Raw genomic sequence first — 19,148 nt, 5'->3', positions numbered from 1 at the left:
AAAAATAAACGTAAATAAATTTAGGAGAAAAGAAGCCTTATTCTGGAAGCAGATTCTGGATTTGCCTTTCCAGACTACACGTGGGAGAACAGAACCCAAGGCTCTGTGAACATCTGACTACCAGTTGCTCTAAGGCAGAGCAATGTAACTCCATCCTCAAAGCTTTGTGATTTTTCCTTCCTAAATACAAAAGCGTCTTTTTCAGTGAAACAAAGTTAGCTTGTAAAGTCTTAGAACTCTGTTATGACAGAAGTAATATTATTAGACAGTATTATTCAACATCATGGAAAACGCAATATTGATCATTCCAGAAATATGCCTCATCACATACCCTTCTCTGCTTAAACAGATTCAAAGAACTCAGCCAAAACTAAAAGAAGGAAAAGGCAAAATGTCTGTGGTAAGAACAAGCAAGGCACCTCTCCTTTCACTCAATGCTTCTCTGTTACTGCTATGCAGTCCTCATCAGCTTTATAAAGGCAAATTATAGAATAAGGAATGAGAGTGCTGAGGATGTTCACCCTGAAGAAGAGAAGGGTCTAGGGTGACCTCACTGCACCTTTTTAAGGCTTAAAGGGGGCTTATAAAAAAGATGGAGAACAACTTTTTGCTCAGTCAAACAAGGACAGGACAAGGGGGAATGGTTTTAAACTAAAAGAGGGGAGATTTAGATCGGATGTTAGGAGGAAATTCTTCACTCAGAGGGTGGTGAAGCACTGGCACGGGCTGCCCAGAGAAGCTGTGGCTCCTCAAGGCACCTGTGGAGGTGCTGTGGAGCTGTGGAGGTGCTCAAGGCCAGGTTGGATGGGGCCTGGGCAACCTGATCTGGTGGATGGCAACCCCCTATGGCAGGGGGTTGGGACTGGGTGATCTTTAAGGTCCCTTCCAACCCAAGTTGTTCTATGATACAGCCAAACAAACAAAGAAAAAAACTACACCAAAAAAATCCCACAGTCAAGGTCTATGATCCTTCCCCGCAACGCATCAAGACTGCACCACATGGCTCTCAGAACTTGACATTGTTTCAAGTAGACAATCTTATTTCTAACACGTAAATGACAGGTTTACAGATCAATTGTACAAACCTTGAGTCAGATCCCCAGTGCATAGCATAGATTTTGGCTAAGTGACCTCTAAGCGTACGCCTTGTTCGCATTTGAATTCGACCCACTGAGTCCAGGCTTGTTGTGATCTAAAAATAAATAAAGCAACCCCTGAGATACTGAGGACTATTTTTAATATACGAGATAACTGAATACATTTCAACTCTGATTAAAAAAATAAAAGCTATCTTGGAATGCAATACATAAAGAAGAATACTAGCGTACAGCCCAGGATTAGTTCCATGTAACAATGGCAAAAAGAGATTTTTACAAAAATAACATTCTTCATAATGGCTGTAACCAGAGCTTCAGAAATCTTTTGAAGATGTTACTATGCAATACTGAGCCTAATTCAGATAATTAAATCTGAAAATTTTCTATTAAAAACAAGTGAAGAAAATCCTCCAATACTTACTGCATTGTTACTTTTTCAAGCATGGCAAAACTTCAAACACCAAGTACATTTGTTTCCAAAATACAGCAAAAAGACGTTTTTCCAAGTTTTTCCAAGATAGTAAATACAATTAACACACTCTATTGAGAAGGTAACTTTGAAGCAGGACATATTACGGTGGTGGGGTGGTGGTTTTTTGATTGGTTTGGATTTTCTGGTGTAGCTGTTTGTTGTTGTTTTTTAATTAACTATATAAATTTATGGTACATCTCCCAGTTCTTGTTCCACCTTATTCTTTCAGTTACCAAATAAGAACATATTACAATCATGAACTGTAGAGTTGTGTGGTTTTTTTTGTCATTTTTTCTTTTTTAAATGTCAAGGAATAGCCTGTACACTGAATCAAGTACATACCTGAGCAAGAGTTGTGTCACTACATGCTTTCCTTGCATCCTGAAACGAAAGAACAGAAACAATTTGAATCTAAAACACAACACTGAGCATCAAACTGAGGGGTAGGAAAAGAAGAGGGACATACAAGGAGTCACATCCCAGTAACCTTTCGGTCTCCCTTTCAACAGAATACGTGATTCAACAGCATTTGAAGTTACCCTCATGTTGCAGTGCCTATCCCTTTCCCTGTATCCCTTCCCCGGTGCTGCTCTGCCTGCTCAGGGGCACTTAGCACCCAGGGAAGGAACTGATCCTGCTTTGGAAACAACCACTCACTGTATGGTTAACAGGTTTTGTGCTGGGTGACGCTTTTGTATTCACTCCCCTTGCCATCACAGGGGTGATGACACCAGTTACGAGGGGCAGGATCTGGGGAGTGGGATGGACAGCAGGCTCGCAGAAGCTGAAGCTGCTGCTGTATTTCATACTAAATGAAGAAAAAATATTCTACAATTTCATTTCGTGGAAAGGATGATGCTCAGATCTCCATACAGATACTTTGTCTTTTTTCTTTACTTCAAGCTGACTTTCTGTGTGTTATTCAACCCTACCTAGAAGTCAGACTTTATTTTTGTTTGCACGGTAACAGATTGGACACCTGAACCAGGTGAGCACTTCTGAGCCTGGCCTGCAATGCCCAGATCTTGCAAAACCAGATTTTGGTTACAATTGTAAATGCACAGCACTCCTGCAACCCAGACTCCAGCCTTTGCAAAACAAAACTAGACACACAGTCAGCAACCTCTTCTGACAAGCATGGTTTAAAGTAATTGGCTTACAATCAGAGACAACCTCTGTAGTGCAAGTTAGAAATAAAACTACCAACAGCAATAATGAAGGATCATCCACAAGAACCATCCTAATTCCCTGTAGTTTCTCTGAAGACCGTCCAACTTCTGCAACCAACGAAGCATGCATGGCTGCCTTTATCACTTTGTGTGGCCCTCACCCCAAGAAAGCGTCCTATTTGTACACTAACGGTAACGTCATCTTTGAGAGAAGGAACAGAAACATTTACTTAGACATTTTGGAACTGAATTAATGCACTCAAACTAGACTCTTAGAACTTTTAAATACCTTGCTTGAGAGCTCCTTAATATAACAACCTTAATAACTTTTCGTGAGTGTTTACTTTGACTACCCTTTATAGCTTTTCTCCCAGAAAGCAGGCTTGAGAGTGGATTAAGTCATCTCAACTTATTTTTAAAATGTCTGAACTGTAGAAATATTTATAAAATGTTGACGTCTGGAATCAGGAGGGGTTTAAAATACCAGAGCAGTAAATCCCCTAGCACACAGGACTTACTTCGCTCACAGGAAGAAACATGCTGGATTTTAAACAACTTTAATTGTTTAGTTTAGCTGAAACACTTGAAGATGTTCAACATAAAATTAATTCTGAATGTGATCTTAACAAAGCAACTTTTCTTAAAGAGAGCCATTAGCAACACCTGTATTGAGGCTACTGCTTGTCATATGATTGGCAAATTTGTAAGTTTTAACTGGCCATTTTAATTCTCACATTTTAAATGTCTTTTCTACATATGCATCATCACATTAAGCCTTTTACAGATTTGTTTTTACAGATATTTTTTTTCCAAATTTGTGTAGAATCATTGGTGTCATAGCACAAAGAATAAAAATGCCATCCACTCCTGGAAGGCTCTCCCTCCCTCTCTGTGCTTTAATCTGCATGTCTGTCAAGATGTCTCTCACTTTTAGCACAGATCTTCTAATACCCTTCACCCCAACTTGTTATGTCTAGGTTCTAGAAGTTTGCTGCTCACTTTTTTTAAAAATCACAACCACAAAATTTGCAAAGAGGCACACACCCCTAGCAACCAAACGTAGCACACTTCCACAGGAAACAGAACGTTTTGTTCAAGAGATGCTAGGAATGAGTTCCATTACACCAATGGCTTACTTTCAGGTTTTTTTATTAAATATTTTGGAAGTATTTAAACTCTGCATAACTCAAATGGGAGCAAGTAATAGAGATGATCTTTACACTTTTTCCTTTAAAAGGAGGAACTTCATCATGAAAAATAAGGAATTAGCAATTCTTACTCTGATCTGATTTCGCAGCTGCTCCGCCTCCTGCCGCAACTGTTCCAGCTCGCTCATCTTGCTTCAGTCTCTATTGCTCACGCTCCACTGGTGAAGAAAACCTGCCAATAAGGAGGAGAAAAGTTTCAGTATCACACTGTTTTGTTTTTTAAAAAAGTAGAAGAACAAACTATACACCTATACTTATTCTGCCTATACAAAGGCTCCAAATAAACATTCCTTTTAGTACAGTGTCAAGTGAATTCAGTGAGACCCACGGTACTGCTATTGCCAAATTACTGTGAAAAGTGCAATTAAATGTATTTTGAGTACAGAAGCAACTGTCAACAGAAACACCCATAGTACTTTATGAAAACATTACTGAACGCATTCCAGCCTCGCTCTTCTCACCCACCCTGAAACCTCCAGGAATGTCAGACTTCACCCCAAGATGGCAACAGAGAGCAAAGGCTGAAGCGGTCGCTTTAAAACATCTAACCTTAAGCTCAACTGTGAAACGAGCATCTTTCTACATGACATCCAAGGCAGCTTTCATTTTAAAGGTGAAAATCTTGAATCCTAGGTTACAGCTGAAATAGGTTTTCTACAATTTTCTCCATATTTTCTATGGCAAGACACAATATAGGTTTCATTTCAAAAGCACGCACGGGGTGAGAAGGAATAATACAGATGGCAACATCCATAAAAGCAACTTCATGCTGTGGGGTACAGCCCACAACAGCCTAAAGCAGTTCTCATCTCAACAGGGACGTAAAGTAACCTTAAAAGAAAAGGCCAAAACCCAGCAAGACCAGATGCAAGCACAATTTCAGTTTTTAGGTGTGGTTTGCTTGTTTTCTTTTTAAATCACATTTTGCGCGCGGTACTTTGCAGTATGTTGAACAATTTCCTCGGACCAATTTTCCTCTTTATCCTCTGCACAGCAGTGCAACCCAACCCCACGAGGGAGACCTCCCCATCTACCCACACACACCCCAATAACCTCCCAGTGACAGGGGACCCAGCCAGCCTCTTGCTGGGGAGCAAGCCAGGAACGGGTTTGTCTCTTTTTCTCTGACAGCAAAATTACACCAAAAGGCTGGGAGGTGGTGGGGATGGGTCTCCCACTATGTTATCTTTAAAATAAACCAAGCACACTTCTAGCCTACAAAAGAAAGAAGAAAGCCAAGCTACCGCTCACAAAATGCAAACTGAGGGAGGAAAAAGCTCTTCCAAACATTATTCTAGGTATTTTAATTTAAACATGAGAGAGAATACAGTAGTGCCCACCTGATTTAATTCACTGAAAAATGATTGAAATTAAGCCTTTTTCTGAATAAACCCAAGATATAAAACCAGATCACCTCCAAATCAAAAACATCCTACAGCAAGCACAGCGGTGATTTAGGTCTAACCAATACTTTCAGCTACACCTGAGCAAACTGTGAAGTCCATACCTTCACCTTCCCTAAACCTATGCTCTGCTCACCTAGGAGACACCATCGTCCATGTGTGAATACTCTGGGAGGCTGTTTGATTCACCACCGATGTCCTATTTCAGAAGCCCAGACTATTTAATGCTGCTTAGTTCACAGCAGGCATAAAATAAAAGTAATCAATACGCTGATGTCCAACTTCAAAACTGAAATGTTAAAAACTGCAACCACTTCAGCATGCATGCTAACCAAATGCTTCCAGTCTTTGAAATTTAATTTTACCACAGTTGATCAGAATACCGTACCTCTCTGAAATACAGTTCCAGCAGTGTCAAAATTTCCTGTTTTTGTTCTAGAACGTACCCAAAGGTAGCACAGACACAACAACGGACTCAAGTGTCTAAAGCAGGCAAGCCATGATACCTGCCCTCGTCTCAGTAAGCTCCTGTGCTATTTTTAACCAAAGGTAAAGATTCCTAACAGAAAAGCTGATCTCTTTCTAATCTTCTGTGAAGGGAAGTGCGCTTCTGCTCTGTGATGTGCCACACACATCAGTGCTCTGTGAAGGGTGACTTCAACACAGAGAATAACTCACCTTAAAGAAAGAGACACTAACATTGAACTGGAAGCGTGCATTGCTGGTCACAAGCAGGTACAGGCAGAATCTTTTTATTGGCAGGTGAAACTGTGAATGTATCAGAAATTTGGTCTCACAGACCACTGCTGACCATTCTGCACTTCAACCATAAAGGCAGCGTTAATGACTTTAATGCCATTAGTGTCAGTAGCGTTCATCCCTAACGCCACTTCTGCATGAAGCTGCACCAGCAGCTGGACAGCCTCAGATGGTGTTACCCGAACACACACATTGCCACGTGGCCACACTCCAACTTCTGAGCTCTTCTCACTCACCCGTATCAAGCTTAAGAATTGATCCCTGAGCAAATTCAAGGACAATGACCTTTTTATTTTATTTACAAAACCATTGTTAAAGTTGAGAAGCCCCAGCGGTATCGGCACGTTCTGAAGTCTGCAAGGTTGCCAGGAACGTGTCAGTGCTTCGAGGCCAGTCCATGCCTCGGCGAATGCAGCCGCTCCGAGTCACGCGAATTAGTAGGGAATCTGGATTAATTTAAGCTAGAATAACCTGGTTTTAAAGTTCCTTTCCAGTTCGCAGCGGCTGAACAGCAAACTCTGAGATACTCTTAAGCTATATATACAGACACGGGGACACCACAGCACACAACCTCAGAGCTCAGTTCAACCACTGAGCTGAAGTGTACCCAGAGCTCTCTGCTGGCCTGGCTGCAGCTCCCTCTGAGCTGCACACATGCTCAAATGAGCACCCTCCACCAAGTATTTAGCAGGACTGTGAGCACGATGCTTCCACTTGGGATTTTTTTTTTAATCCACCATTCCGAAATGCCCGGAGGAAATTACAGAAATGGGGTGGGCAGGGAGGAAGCTCTCAGACTCCTCCCCAGATGCAGGCTATCTCCATGAGCAGCGCTCCTGAGCTGCTGCCAGCACCTGCCTGGTGCCACGATCCCGAGAGCACAGCGCAAAGATCTGCGCACACGTGGGTTTGTCTCTGCTTTGATGCTGCTGGTGCGACAGTGCTATGACTGAAGACAGCAAACGACAGGAAGCCAGAGGCAAGGCGTAGCTGCGTGTGCAGACCACCACCCAGGTGAGATGTGCGTGCTGTGATCTTGTTTCTGAGCACATCGGCGAGGTGACCTGCCAGCCACGGCAAGAAGACGCGCCGAGGTGCCCGGTGGTAAAGGCAGATGGGTACATCCTGTAAACCTCTCTGCTGCGAGGAGAAGCAGGCCATCACCACAACCTTAAAGCAGACTATTTCCAAATGCTGCCAGCCATCAGATAAAAACCATTTGTTTTTTTTATCAGATTAAATGCTGTGACTACCTTCTGAGGGATCGCAACGAGCAGAGGCGATCTGTATCACAAATTCTTCTTCACACAACGGATTAGTGAAAACCTCCTCGGATTCAGATCTAACCTGGACAAGGGTTACACAGGACATGTCTGTTCTTCTTCCCCTCTCAGAAAATGAAATGCTACCGGTCAGGACGGAGTACTGCTCCACAGCCTGGTAAACTCATTATTGCAGACACGAACTTCCCAAACCGCACCATGCTCTGATGTGCACTCAAAGAAGCCATCAGCGCGCTCACCACAAGCAGAAACGGAGCCGTGATTCCTCTCGTCATCTCAGGGGTCAGAGGGGAGCAGGATGTCAACCTCCCTAACTTACTAAATTTTTAGTAAGCGTCCGGACAGAGAAAGAATATTCTGAGTGAAATGAAATGCAAAACACCAGCGGAAGCTGCTTTTCAGCACTTGCAGGTAGAAATGCCTACAGAAAACCCAGATGCTTCTCTTCGCATGCAGCCCATGACGCGCACGATGCACTCTGAATAATGGCATCTGCTACAGCGAAGAGGCCTTGAGGGGATGAGCAGCAGGAAGTGGAAGAACTTTTTAATAATACCGCTAGCCAGGGGGGGCACCGCTGCTAATTGCCAGAGCAATCAGGAAACGGGGTCAAGGACACACCGTGCTTCCCATCAGAACCGACAGCGGGAGCGATGCGAGGAGCAGCTACGCGTAACCACGAGGCACAGCTTGGCTTTGTACCGCGGTGTCACTGGTAGGCTGCCCGGAGCCTCCGTGCGATTCCTCCTCCGTGGGCACGGATCAGCTAATTCAGTCACACCGCAATGAACTGCCCCTCCTCGAGGCAAACTAATTGACTCAGGATTCCACAGCACATCCAGTGGCGTGACGGCCACGGCCAGGCTGAGCGCTCCAGAGATGAATTATTCCTTGCCCTGTTCCTGATTCAGTACCCGCATCACTTGCTAACGGTTCAATTCCTCGTTATATGGGCAGGCAGTGGCAAATTACCCCAAGTTCTCGTCCTGAAAGTACTTTCTCTGTAACACACGGACTCAGATGAAGCTCTTCTCTGCAATGCTGACTCCAAACACACTCGAGGAGGCGCTGCACAAGCTGGGTTGTGGGGGGCTCACCTGGGTGCCAAAAGGGAACCCCTGGCCCCCCTGCTCCGAGCTGGGCAGCTGAGTCAGGGGCAGGGAGCTCACTCAGCTCTGGAGAGCCAGGAAATGGGCTGGTCCGTGGCAGATTGCTGGAAGAATAGTCAGGTGTGTCAGGATAGGAAGCTTTAGTTCTACAAAGCAGAGCTATTTCTGTCTCGGAGAAGATTACAGTTTACAAACTAAGATGTTAAGTAATTTGGTTTCTTTTTTTTTAAAAAAAAGAAAATAAGAAAAAATAGAAAAAATGGACTTAAAACGGACTTTTTCAGTTGCCACAGTAAGCTTAGCTTGTTCCCATGTAAAATTACCATACAGACAAGGCAAAAAAAAACGACTAGAGGAGTGTAAATATGCTCCTCCCCACAACAAAGCACTGCTATTTTTGTACCGAATATAAAGAGACTAACGAGACAGAAAAGAGAACAGTCTGGCTGCCTGGAGTCTTACAAGCTATCCACCGAAGGATTATTCAGGCAATAACTGGATTCTGGATCAAAAAAAAAACAGTTTTAGAATTTAAATAAGTGCTTAGCTATACATACCAGCTCTCAACTTTTCAAGGCATATGCAGCAAGATCTCACAAGTGGTAAACACACAGCAGCAGAAAGTAAGACAGGAGGTTTCACATAGCTTTCATGTGATCATCCCTACCAGTGCTCACACAGGTGGCTAAACATAAGGAATGCTAACTATAGCGCTTCACTAAATATAGGAAAACGGCACCAGAAATACCCCGGATCTCTCTGAAGCGAGCTATATCGGTAACTCACACAAATTCACGCTTCACAAAACCTCTGCACGCTGAAGCCGCCTGGATCAAGCTACCTGCCTCTCAGCTGGAACAGATGACAGCGCACGCACGTTTTGCTGTCTCAACAGTGTTAGACAACGGGATTCTGTCTCCAAAGCCGAGTTCTGGCAGCATACAGAGTAATAGTTTATATATTCAGGATGTGCCAAAGAAGAATTTGATAAAGCATTTCCTCATCTAGTGACACTATTCGAGACTTAGGCAGCTCTGCCCATTCATTTATGTCTCCCTAAAACCATGAATGGGGAAGAAAACTGCACAGGTTTTGCTTCCTATACTCTGAAAGGAACAGATCTGACATACTCAAGAACTGCTCGACTTCTATAGACTTGGACACAGTGGACAAAGCCTTACATAAAGTAAAATCTCTGGCTGCGTAACAGCCATTCAAAATAAATGCATCAATGTTACCCTCTAGTTACATATAAACATATAAAAAAGTATTTTTATTTTCACTTATAAAAACTATTTTAGTTTGAATTTTATGTACTGTAATTATAGAGCTGTTTGAAAATCACATGCTCTCCACCGAGTAAAATTAAATATTTAAGGTTTCTAGTTGTTTTTGGTTGTTTGGCACTGTTTGTTGGCTGTATGTTGTCACTCAGACTCAGAATGGCCGAGGTTGGCGCCTCTGGAATTCACCTGCTCCAACCCCTGCTCAAGCAGCGACACGCAGAGCTGCTGCCCAGGACCGTGTCCGGGATGTTTTGAAGATCTCCAAGCAGGAGACTCCACAGCCTCTCTGGGCAGCCTGTGCTGGTCACAGACACGGCACTGAAGTGCTGCCTGGTGTTTAGACAGAACCTCCCGTGCTCCAGTTTGTGCTAAAGCTCAATGCTCTGAAATGCAAGCAGAGACAGGCCTAGGTTGACACAGCAGCCACGGTGTGCTTTCTCCTCTCTCTCCACCCAAACCTCCTCTGTGCATTTCCTTCCCTTCTGTACCTTTAACAAATACTTTACGATAGCTGCAGTGTAACATCTCAGATAATTAAGAAGCAGAATAACGATCAATTAAAATAATTAACAAACAAAAAATAACTTGGGAAATCCTAACCCAATCCCTTCCTTAAGACTGTCTTCATATTTCCACTCTGTACCCCGGCGAGCTGCTGCCAGCTGCCAGAGCGCACCCCTCGGTGTCAAGCAGGGCTCTCCAGCGTTTCGCAGGCCTCCGGTTTCCCCAAGAACAAAACAGGAAACGGGCCTGGGTGTGACCTTGTTCTCTGAGGTCACCGCTATTGTTGCACTTCTGCACATTTTGGAAGTGTTTTAAAGCGATACGTCTCCATTATAGCTTTGGTACAAAAACAGGAAATAATCAACCAACGCCTCTAAGAGGAAGAGGACTAGCAGAACTTATTTAAACACCCATTTCTCTACCAGATACCACGCTGAATTTGAAGGAGCTGTTGAACGTATGTGCTCAACACTTGGTGCACAGCTGGAAAGCACAGGTGACAAAAGAGAGCCACAGGCCACCAAAAAATCAGCGGGGTAAGAAAACAGCCTCGCCTCCTAGGGTGCGACTCCAGCAGGCAGCACGCAGCGACGTCAGGGGCACGAAGCCACCACCAGCCGCGTGGCTCTGGCAGGTTGGGGCTGGAGATGTTGGGTGCTCTCCTTCCTGCAGCCACACACTAACACCACTCCACATCAGGAGGAATGCCAGCCTCTGCTGGTGTACACACACGGCTGCTAAGCTTGTGGTTTTCATGGATGTTTGGAGTAAAGCCTGGCACATGAAAGAGTTTCTATTTACTGCAGTAACTGCCTGGAAATATTAACAGAAGCAACTTCAGTCAGACAAATACACACGTGAAAGATCACCTTCAGAATCCAGTACTGCATCAGCCCGTGGTGGCTGTCACTGCTACAGGAGAGCTGAGGAAACGGCAGCTCCAACACCCCTCACGCAGCACTGCTGGGTTTCAGCACACGGCGAGCTCCCGCCGTGCGCCTCCTCCACCGATCACCGCCTCGCTTACGGTCTCCATGGAGGACAAATAGACTGACAAATACTGAGCACGCTGACAGCAGCCACAAAACGTGCAAAGGAAGTCACAGGGTAGACATTCGAGTGAAATAAAGAATTATCAGTGACTGTAGACTTTTAGCCTTATACATACAACAGGTTGCCGGCTTACTGGAGCAGTGTCTTAGGCTGAGAGACACGAGAGCTTATTTCTAAAACCCATCGTAAGGTCTAAGCCAAGCACATTTGTAAAACAACCCCAAACCCCTTACTCTTCCTTTGCCAACACATGCTAGATTCAAGAAAAAACAAGAAGTTCAGTGTTAAGCACAAGGCTGACAAAAGCACAGGAAGAAGAAATTTTTCAACGTCATGAATATTTCGCAGTCCAAAATAGGGATTTTTCTAAAAGTAGCGTTCTTGTATCATATATTCATGATGTCACTTCCAGGTCAAAATGTTTCCGCATGTAAGCAAAATTTCTTTAATCACACTCTCCGCAACCAGAATTTCACGTGAAATTCCCATTATGCTCTCTTGTGACAAAAATGATTTCCAGCAACAGGCTGGTTCAGTGACCCCAGAGCACTCCCCTGCTGGATGCAGTGTCACTGGGTTTGCAATTCAAAATGTTTAAGACTGAAGCAAAAAGATATAACCGTAAGTAATGAGACAGAGGTGGTTCCAGTCCACATTTTTCCTTGGAAAGACAAGTGGCCACACGCAGAGTGAGCAATGTACAAGTTTATCTCCCGCTTCAAATACTCAGCTATACCCAGACACTACTCCATCAACTTGTCCAGTGCGCTTTTCCTAGCAAAGAGAGGACAGTTCAAAGCCATTTTGAAATGACTTACATTTAAATCCATCTCAGCAAGCTGGGTTTTGGACTATAAGAGGCTGGTGCGCTGATGCTTACTCAAGTGGCACAGGACCCTTTCACTCTGTAGGGCCAAGCAGCGCTGGGCACACAAAATCTGCTGCGGTACCGCCACGCACAAAGCACCACCGAGCAGCCCCATTTTCTAAGCGTGTGCAGGCTGCACGGAGACATGACAGGCACTGAGCACACAGCAGATTTAAGGCTCCAAGTCAGTGGAGACGCACGTTTAGAGAAACGAATGCTGTCAACAAGAGAAGTGCCTGGGTTGCACCAGATTGTTCACTTGACTGAAATAATTCCTGGCTGACAGTTTTTCCAAGCAGCGCTTTCTCGCACACTTCAGGAGCAGCAAGCCCAGCAGTACCAGCTACACATACACATTGCTTCCTTTCAAACGCATCAACCAGCTTGGAAAAAAACGCATTTGATCTATAGATAGGCTTCTGCACCCTTCCCTCCTCCTCACCATTCAGCCCTACACACACGCTCCCTTGGTACCGGAGTTACAGCGAGGCATTATGCAGCTCACATAATTACGCAGCTGTAACGTTTAGCATACAGCTGTACTCTTTCAGAGGAAAACAAGGGAATATAAACATTTGGGTTTTATACTGATTATCCATAGATCAGATAAAGCTATTGCCCTCACGTCTAATTTTGAGTTTGCTTTTGGTTCACAACACATTTCTGGTCAACAATTTGTGATTCTAAGCCACAAAAATTAAGCCGTCTCCCAGACTAGAGTTGAGGCTACTTTAGTAGTTTGTATACATATAAATATTTTTTTAAGGGATGACTACTACCATAGGCCTTTAACATCCAACCATAGCCCCACAGCCTCAGCTTTACACAGCACCACTGAATGACTGGAAAACCCATACTAGAAAATGCAGGGTGTTTTTCACCCTTCCTTACGCACATGTGGGATTAGGAGTACGCAGACTGTGCAGTTACTCCCGTACCACTTGTGATGAGACACAATTTCATATATTGAATGTATCCTCTTTGGAACTACTCTTGATGTGTCTCATGCAGCGCTGCCACTCCAAAAAAAAAGAAACGACACTGAATACTTAAGGAAGATGCTATGTATCACTGTGCTTTTGAACTATCTTCACAATCACAGGGTTCTCAAAATAACGCCTGTCTTTATAGTAAGAGTATTTTTAACGCAGTGATTATATCTAGCAGAAAAAGTTCTAGACAAGATAAAAACCTTTCTTATAAAAAACTATCTAGATAATGCTGGCATTATACTAAAAGGAAGTTGTAAATCAAGCTTGCAATTCATTCTTTTTCACGCTTTTGTGATGCATTAAAATCCAGATGTATTTTTAGAGTCCATATCCCAAGACGCAAGAGAGAAGAGCAGATATGTTTAGGTAACATTAATGTACAAAGTATAGTTGCCAAAAGTCAGAGATTAACTAACTGGTTATCGGAAGAAAAATGGTCCTAGATGAAGTTTCCAACAGAAGATAGAAGAAAAAATGGAAGGAAGGAAGTACGGCACTCCCACTAGAAGCAATCTTCTCAAAAAGTTTAAAAAAAAAAGAGAGAGAGAGCTACTTTTTTACGGAAGCACGACACTCCTTAGGTTATAAATAGCAGGATTCCCCTGCGGAGGCAAAGCCTACTGTTACAGACAGGAATGTATTTGCCAGGCACTGTTGCCACAGAAGAGCCCCTGGGTCCACAGCATGCCTTGCCAGAGGTTATCTTTCCAACCCACTGAAACTTCTGCGCTCATAAATACTTCCCACATATCTCAGTCAAAGAGAGCCGGGTCAACAACAACCTGGTGAAGTGCGCTGCCTTGGCTTCTAACCCGTGCCAAGAAGCAGGCCTTGTTCTCATAAATCTTCTCATTTTACAACCTGGGATGCACACTCAGCCATTTTTGATTTTTTTTCAGCATTTGTAGCCCCAAGATCAGTAAAAATGGCTAAATGTTCTTAAAACTCCCAGATGCTGAGTGGAGGCCAAAATGCTCTGTGACTCAATGAAAAAGCAAACATTAGCAGTACCGATGAAACTCCTGAGTAATTCAACTGTTTGCTTAGGACCTTCGCCTTTCAGCTGTCATCTTGTGAAAGTTACTGTGAAAGTCTGCGATGTAGGGCCGCGCTGCTGCTGCGGAGACTGAGAGCAGAAAATTGCTCCAGCTCCTGAATTATCACTACTGGCAAAAGTCAGTTTTCTTTTCTTCCTTTCATCCCTTTGTAAAGTGCATGTTTTACTTCTGATGCCATCTATTAGCATTTGAAATGAAATAGAATAGAGGACAGGGAAAAAGAAAAAAAAAAAAAAAAAAGCAGTTTTAAATGACTTCCTGTGCCCCGCTACCTGCCCTGCTTCCTCCTGCAGCCAGGGGAGCCGTGCTGAAAGCCGCCGTACAGGGGTAGTCATTTGTAGGGCTTTTGCTTTGGATTTGTAGTGCACCTTACCCTGCTGTGCTAAAACAATCCAGCTCCCTAGATAAAAGAGTTTCCCCTTTTCTGTCACATATCTTGGAGATAAAGACCAAAGACTGCCTTTGCAGAGCCCAACACAGTAGTTGTACTTCCTGGCCACCTCATTCTCTGTGCTTTGGATTGTTTTTTGCTCAGATATCTTGCTTCCAGGCTAACAAAAGACTCTAGAAAGAGCAACCACAAAGAAGTTCCTTGCCCTACAAGCAGCAGAGAGCAGCAGTATTTGAAGGCAAGTAACACACCGACACCGCCGTGGGCGCTGCTGCTCTTCTGCCCTAGCACGGCTAGGGGCAGCCAGCACCCTGCCATCTCCTTCCTACCTCTGCAGCGGAAGGAAACCGCCACCAGCATTATCGGTTTCTTGACATTCTAGATCATCTAGACCTAATGTCTTCCTGCAGATGCTCTACTTCCTTTGCTTCCCACCGCCAAAATGCACGTGGAAAGGACTCCCTTTACATCCTAACATACAAGATGAACACCTTTGCTTAAACCTACTTTGTATTTTTTTTTTTTGGTGGATGGGATAGGGAAGCTTCACCTATTTTTTTGTTTGTTTGTTTGTTTGGTGGAGGAAATAGAGAAACTTTTATAGAATAACCCTACTTAAAAGCTAATTTACTGTAGGTTTATTAATTTTTAGTACATTATATTGTGCTGTCAAGATCACCGAAACTGATCAAAGACAGTAGATACACACTAAGGCTCCAAATATACGTGTTAAATGAGATTTTGACAAGCATTCCATCTATATATGCAATCTGAATATTTATTTCAGCTCAGAAACAACTGAGCTCAATTGAAATCAAGAATCTGAAAGCAAATGCCTTCCTTTTCTAAACTAGGGATAAAATTGGTTTACATGAACAATCACCTAAAGCCATTAGTTGACAGAAAGGGCCACCAGAAGAAGACTCCAATCCAATATCATTTCTTTTAATTAAATCAACTTCAGATACTAAATGTGTTTTAACCATTTCATACATCTTGAGTAAGCATCTTCTACTTTAATGCATGATTTTAAATTCATACAAGTAGGTCAAAAATTGCTTTTTAATTTCCATCCAAATAGAAAATGACACAAATACAACTTATATGAGCAGTGATTAGTGCAGCAGAAAAAAGTAAGAGGGCAGCAAGAAACATATGCATGCATTAACCCAGCAAGAATGGTCTGAAATTTTTGGTTGACCTGTGTGATGCCAGGAGTTGGACTCGATGATCCTTGTGGGTCTCTTCCAACTCCAGATATTCTGTGATTCTATGATTCTAAGAATCAGAGGAAGTTCTCCTGAAGCTGCTTAGGTGCTCTGCTGAAGCTTGACAGCAGTGCCGGTGGAGCAGGCAGGCATGGCTCCTGCTCCGAGACATCAGGACGTCCGAGTGCCAAGAGGTGCCCACAGCACTTCCCAAAATTCACCCAGCACTCCCCAAAGGAGCAAACTCTAGGATGCTTTCCCAGTTAGTTTCAAAAGAGAATCTCAGTGCTAACTGCCTCAGGGTGTGTGCTCTGATGCCCATGTGGCAGATCTGCCCTTTTAGGGCAGTAACAAGTAAAACCAATTTCACCTACAGGAGCCCCTGCACACAGACCTGCAAGCGGAGATGCCAACCACCTGAACTGGTGACTGTGCTGCGAGAGCAAACCTAACACCGCCAGGGGTTGTTCTCAGAGCCAGCTGCAAAGAGGTTATTTGTTCTTTTCAAAGACGCCAAGCCAGTCATCAAGTGCAGCTCCAAGATCTTCAGTCCCATTTGAGAAACATTCAATCCTAAGATTTATGATGTTGCTTAAAATGAAAGTCATACAAATATAATTTAAATCTTAACATTACTCAGCTCTTTTAATAGTGTTTCAGAACAGCAGCACTCGCTATGACTCAAACACTTGGCTTATGTTGAAGGTCCATATGATTAATATTTGTCTGACATCCAACACAAGAAGAAGAAAAAATGAGAGTTTGTCCAAATTAACAAACCTATCTTACCTCAAAGTAACTAATCTTATGTGATAGGTGGGACCTGAACAGGTCTTCTGCACTACATTACAGCCAGGTACATCTTTCTCTCCCCTCCTTTCCAGGGGAAGTCCTTCCACGTGGCAACAGCCTGCAAGAGTTAGAGTAATTGAACCAGAATTTGCTTTACTCTATGTCAGCATTTCACATGCTTTTGGAAGCTGAGACATCTTAAAGGAAGTGAAACTGTCTTCACTGACATAGCTGCTTGCTATTAGATGGCCATCTATATAGTTTTTATTTTTATTTTTTTAAATTAAACCTTCAGATCAGCTCTCATTCATCTGCATAGGATGGCATTTCCTCACACTAACTACACAACTCCTAATGATCAGACCTTTAGGTAACACAGATGGCCTCCAAGCTGAGATCCCTTTGAAACCTGAAGGAGTTCACCTCTTGGTCTTTTCTTTCAGGCTCTCTCTCTTCAAACACAGAACATTTTGTTGTTCACACGCTGCTGAGCATATCAGCACAACCCTAACCAGTAGAGATTTTTTGAAATTACAAGTTGCAGCTTTGTGTAGCAGTGCCTCTTGTTATCTAGAAAGCTCTATGAAGCTCTCTGCCCTAGTATCAGATATCAAACCACAACCTTAAGAGAACTGCATATGTTCTTGGTTTCCATGATCATTCGCTTTAGTTCTGTTTAGCATCTTTCATATAAATTCTATTACAAAACACCAGGTTACAAAATACAGCAGTTTCACACAAGAACACGACAACAACCTTAATTACACACTTCGGCAGATGAAATAAGTGACAGGTCTGCACCCAATTAAAGGAAAGAAAAATGTTGCTGGAACTAAACATTTTTCTTCATTAGCAACATTATGCTTACTTTCTAAAAAGCATGCTCGAGGCACTCAGGAATTGCATTAATCTGCGTATCGATGTTCTCAGACGCTGTTAAATAAAAAACACGATCACTGCATTATCACTGCCCGCAAGTATCCACATTCCATGAGCAAGCGCTGTGTGGCAAGCTCAGAGACTCTGGATTTCTTACCAGCTTGATGAGACTTTTTACAGTGACTCCTGAGATTAGAAACAATAAATCAAGTGACCCTGTCTTCAGTGACGCGCAGTCTTAATTTATGGCTGTGGCAGAGAAGACAGTAACTGAGGGAGATTTACGATACACTGCATAGTTGTGTTTTTTTTATTTCTTGTTTCACCTTCAGGAGCCTATATTCATAAATTCTGTGGCATTTTAAAGGTTGCGTAATGTTCTAGGATGGAACTAGGCACAATTCGGTATTCAAAAATATTCTGCAATGTTTTCTAATGTTTTTGAATCCCAGGTTTTTCTTCAGAAACTGTGTGGAAAACTAAACTACTTGAACAAATTAAACACTAGCTATATTAGTGCTCAACTAGGGAACACTAAGACATGGTTGAAACTTTCATTATCCAACATAAATATAACAGATTACATTCGTAGCCAACTATCTTCCACTTCAGATTTAAATGGCCTGAGCAGTCAGTGAAGACCAACTTTTCAAGCGCTTGGGGAAGGGCTAAACATTAGAACACCAGTTATTTGCTGGGCCACTTCGACCACGCCAACTCACAGAATACAGAGAAATTCATCCCTGTGTCATGAAAATGTGGGTTTCCTGTTTAACAAAAAAAAAAAAAAAAAAAAAAAGCAGTATTATATAGTCCTAACTCTCAAAATATTAAACTGTTTAACTCATCCACACTACCTACTGTAAGAACTATTTTGAAGAATACGTAATTGAATATTGCCTGTGTTAACTGTATTAGACACAATGAGATTTTATATTTGTGTGTGTGTATATATATATATATATATATAAAATCTCCCTCTTTTTCCTAGCCCTATTCTTCCAAGATAAAAATCAGTCCATCCTGTGGAAGCACAAGTTAACTTCACCACTTATCACACACAAAAATCACAAACACTGCAGAAAAAGCACTGCAGGCTACCATCCCACTAGAAGACCTCATAATCTAAGGTGTTTTTTTTTTTGTAATTTCTTGATGTTATTATTAGCATTACTCCTGAGTTCTCTCCCAGTTGAACCGCTAGTTCCATCTATTGTGCCTGTCATCTGACCGTCAGATGAGCGATCACCTTTTACATCACTGCCAGCGTTTCCACCAGCAGTCAGTGCAGTTTTCGGTTTTCCCCTGCGCGCCGAGATGACTTTGCAGGCGCACATCCCCACGTACTCCCACCGCCACCGACTCCCCACCACGACTACCAGCATCTCCAGACCCCCCGTTCATACACAAAGCCCAGGCAGGTCTGGCAGGCACACCGAGCCCCCCGGCAGCAGCTCCACGGTGCAGCGAGGAGCCCTGCGAACCAGCACGGAGCTGTGCTGGCGGAGACGCAGTGACCACCAGGAATCACTTGGTGCCACGCAGCTGCCCTCGTCTCTCAGCCCAGATTCTCGGCAGAAAACCGCCGAAGGGTTTTCAAGGAAGAGACTGAAGCAG

General features: G+C 43.2%; 1 protein-coding gene across 4 annotated transcripts in view; it reads right to left on the bottom strand.

The window, feature by feature from the left end:
* GNB4 (G protein subunit beta 4) overlaps positions 1–19,148 on the bottom strand; it is a 58,248-nt gene that overhangs the window by 8,687 nt on the left and 30,413 nt on the right. For all 4 annotated transcript variants that reach the window (XM_032192944.1, XM_032192947.1, XM_032192946.1 and 1 more), the window contains exons 2-4: positions 4,018–4,118; positions 1,912–1,950; positions 1,086–1,192 (exon numbers count right to left, since the gene is read on the bottom strand). In XM_032192944.1, coding sequence (XP_032048835.1) covers positions 1,086–1,192; positions 1,912–1,950; positions 4,018–4,074 — 203 coding nt within the window. In that variant the 5' untranslated portion in view covers positions 4,075–4,118. The remainder of the gene's footprint in view (positions 1–1,085; positions 1,193–1,911; positions 1,951–4,017; positions 4,119–19,148) is intronic.

The sequence above is a fragment of the Aythya fuligula genome, chromosome 9 (genome assembly GCF_009819795.1).
Source record: "Aythya fuligula isolate bAytFul2 chromosome 9, bAytFul2.pri, whole genome shotgun sequence".
Taxonomy (NCBI): domain Eukaryota; kingdom Metazoa; phylum Chordata; class Aves; order Anseriformes; family Anatidae; genus Aythya; species Aythya fuligula.
This window is presented reverse-complemented; position numbering and strand designations above follow the sequence as displayed.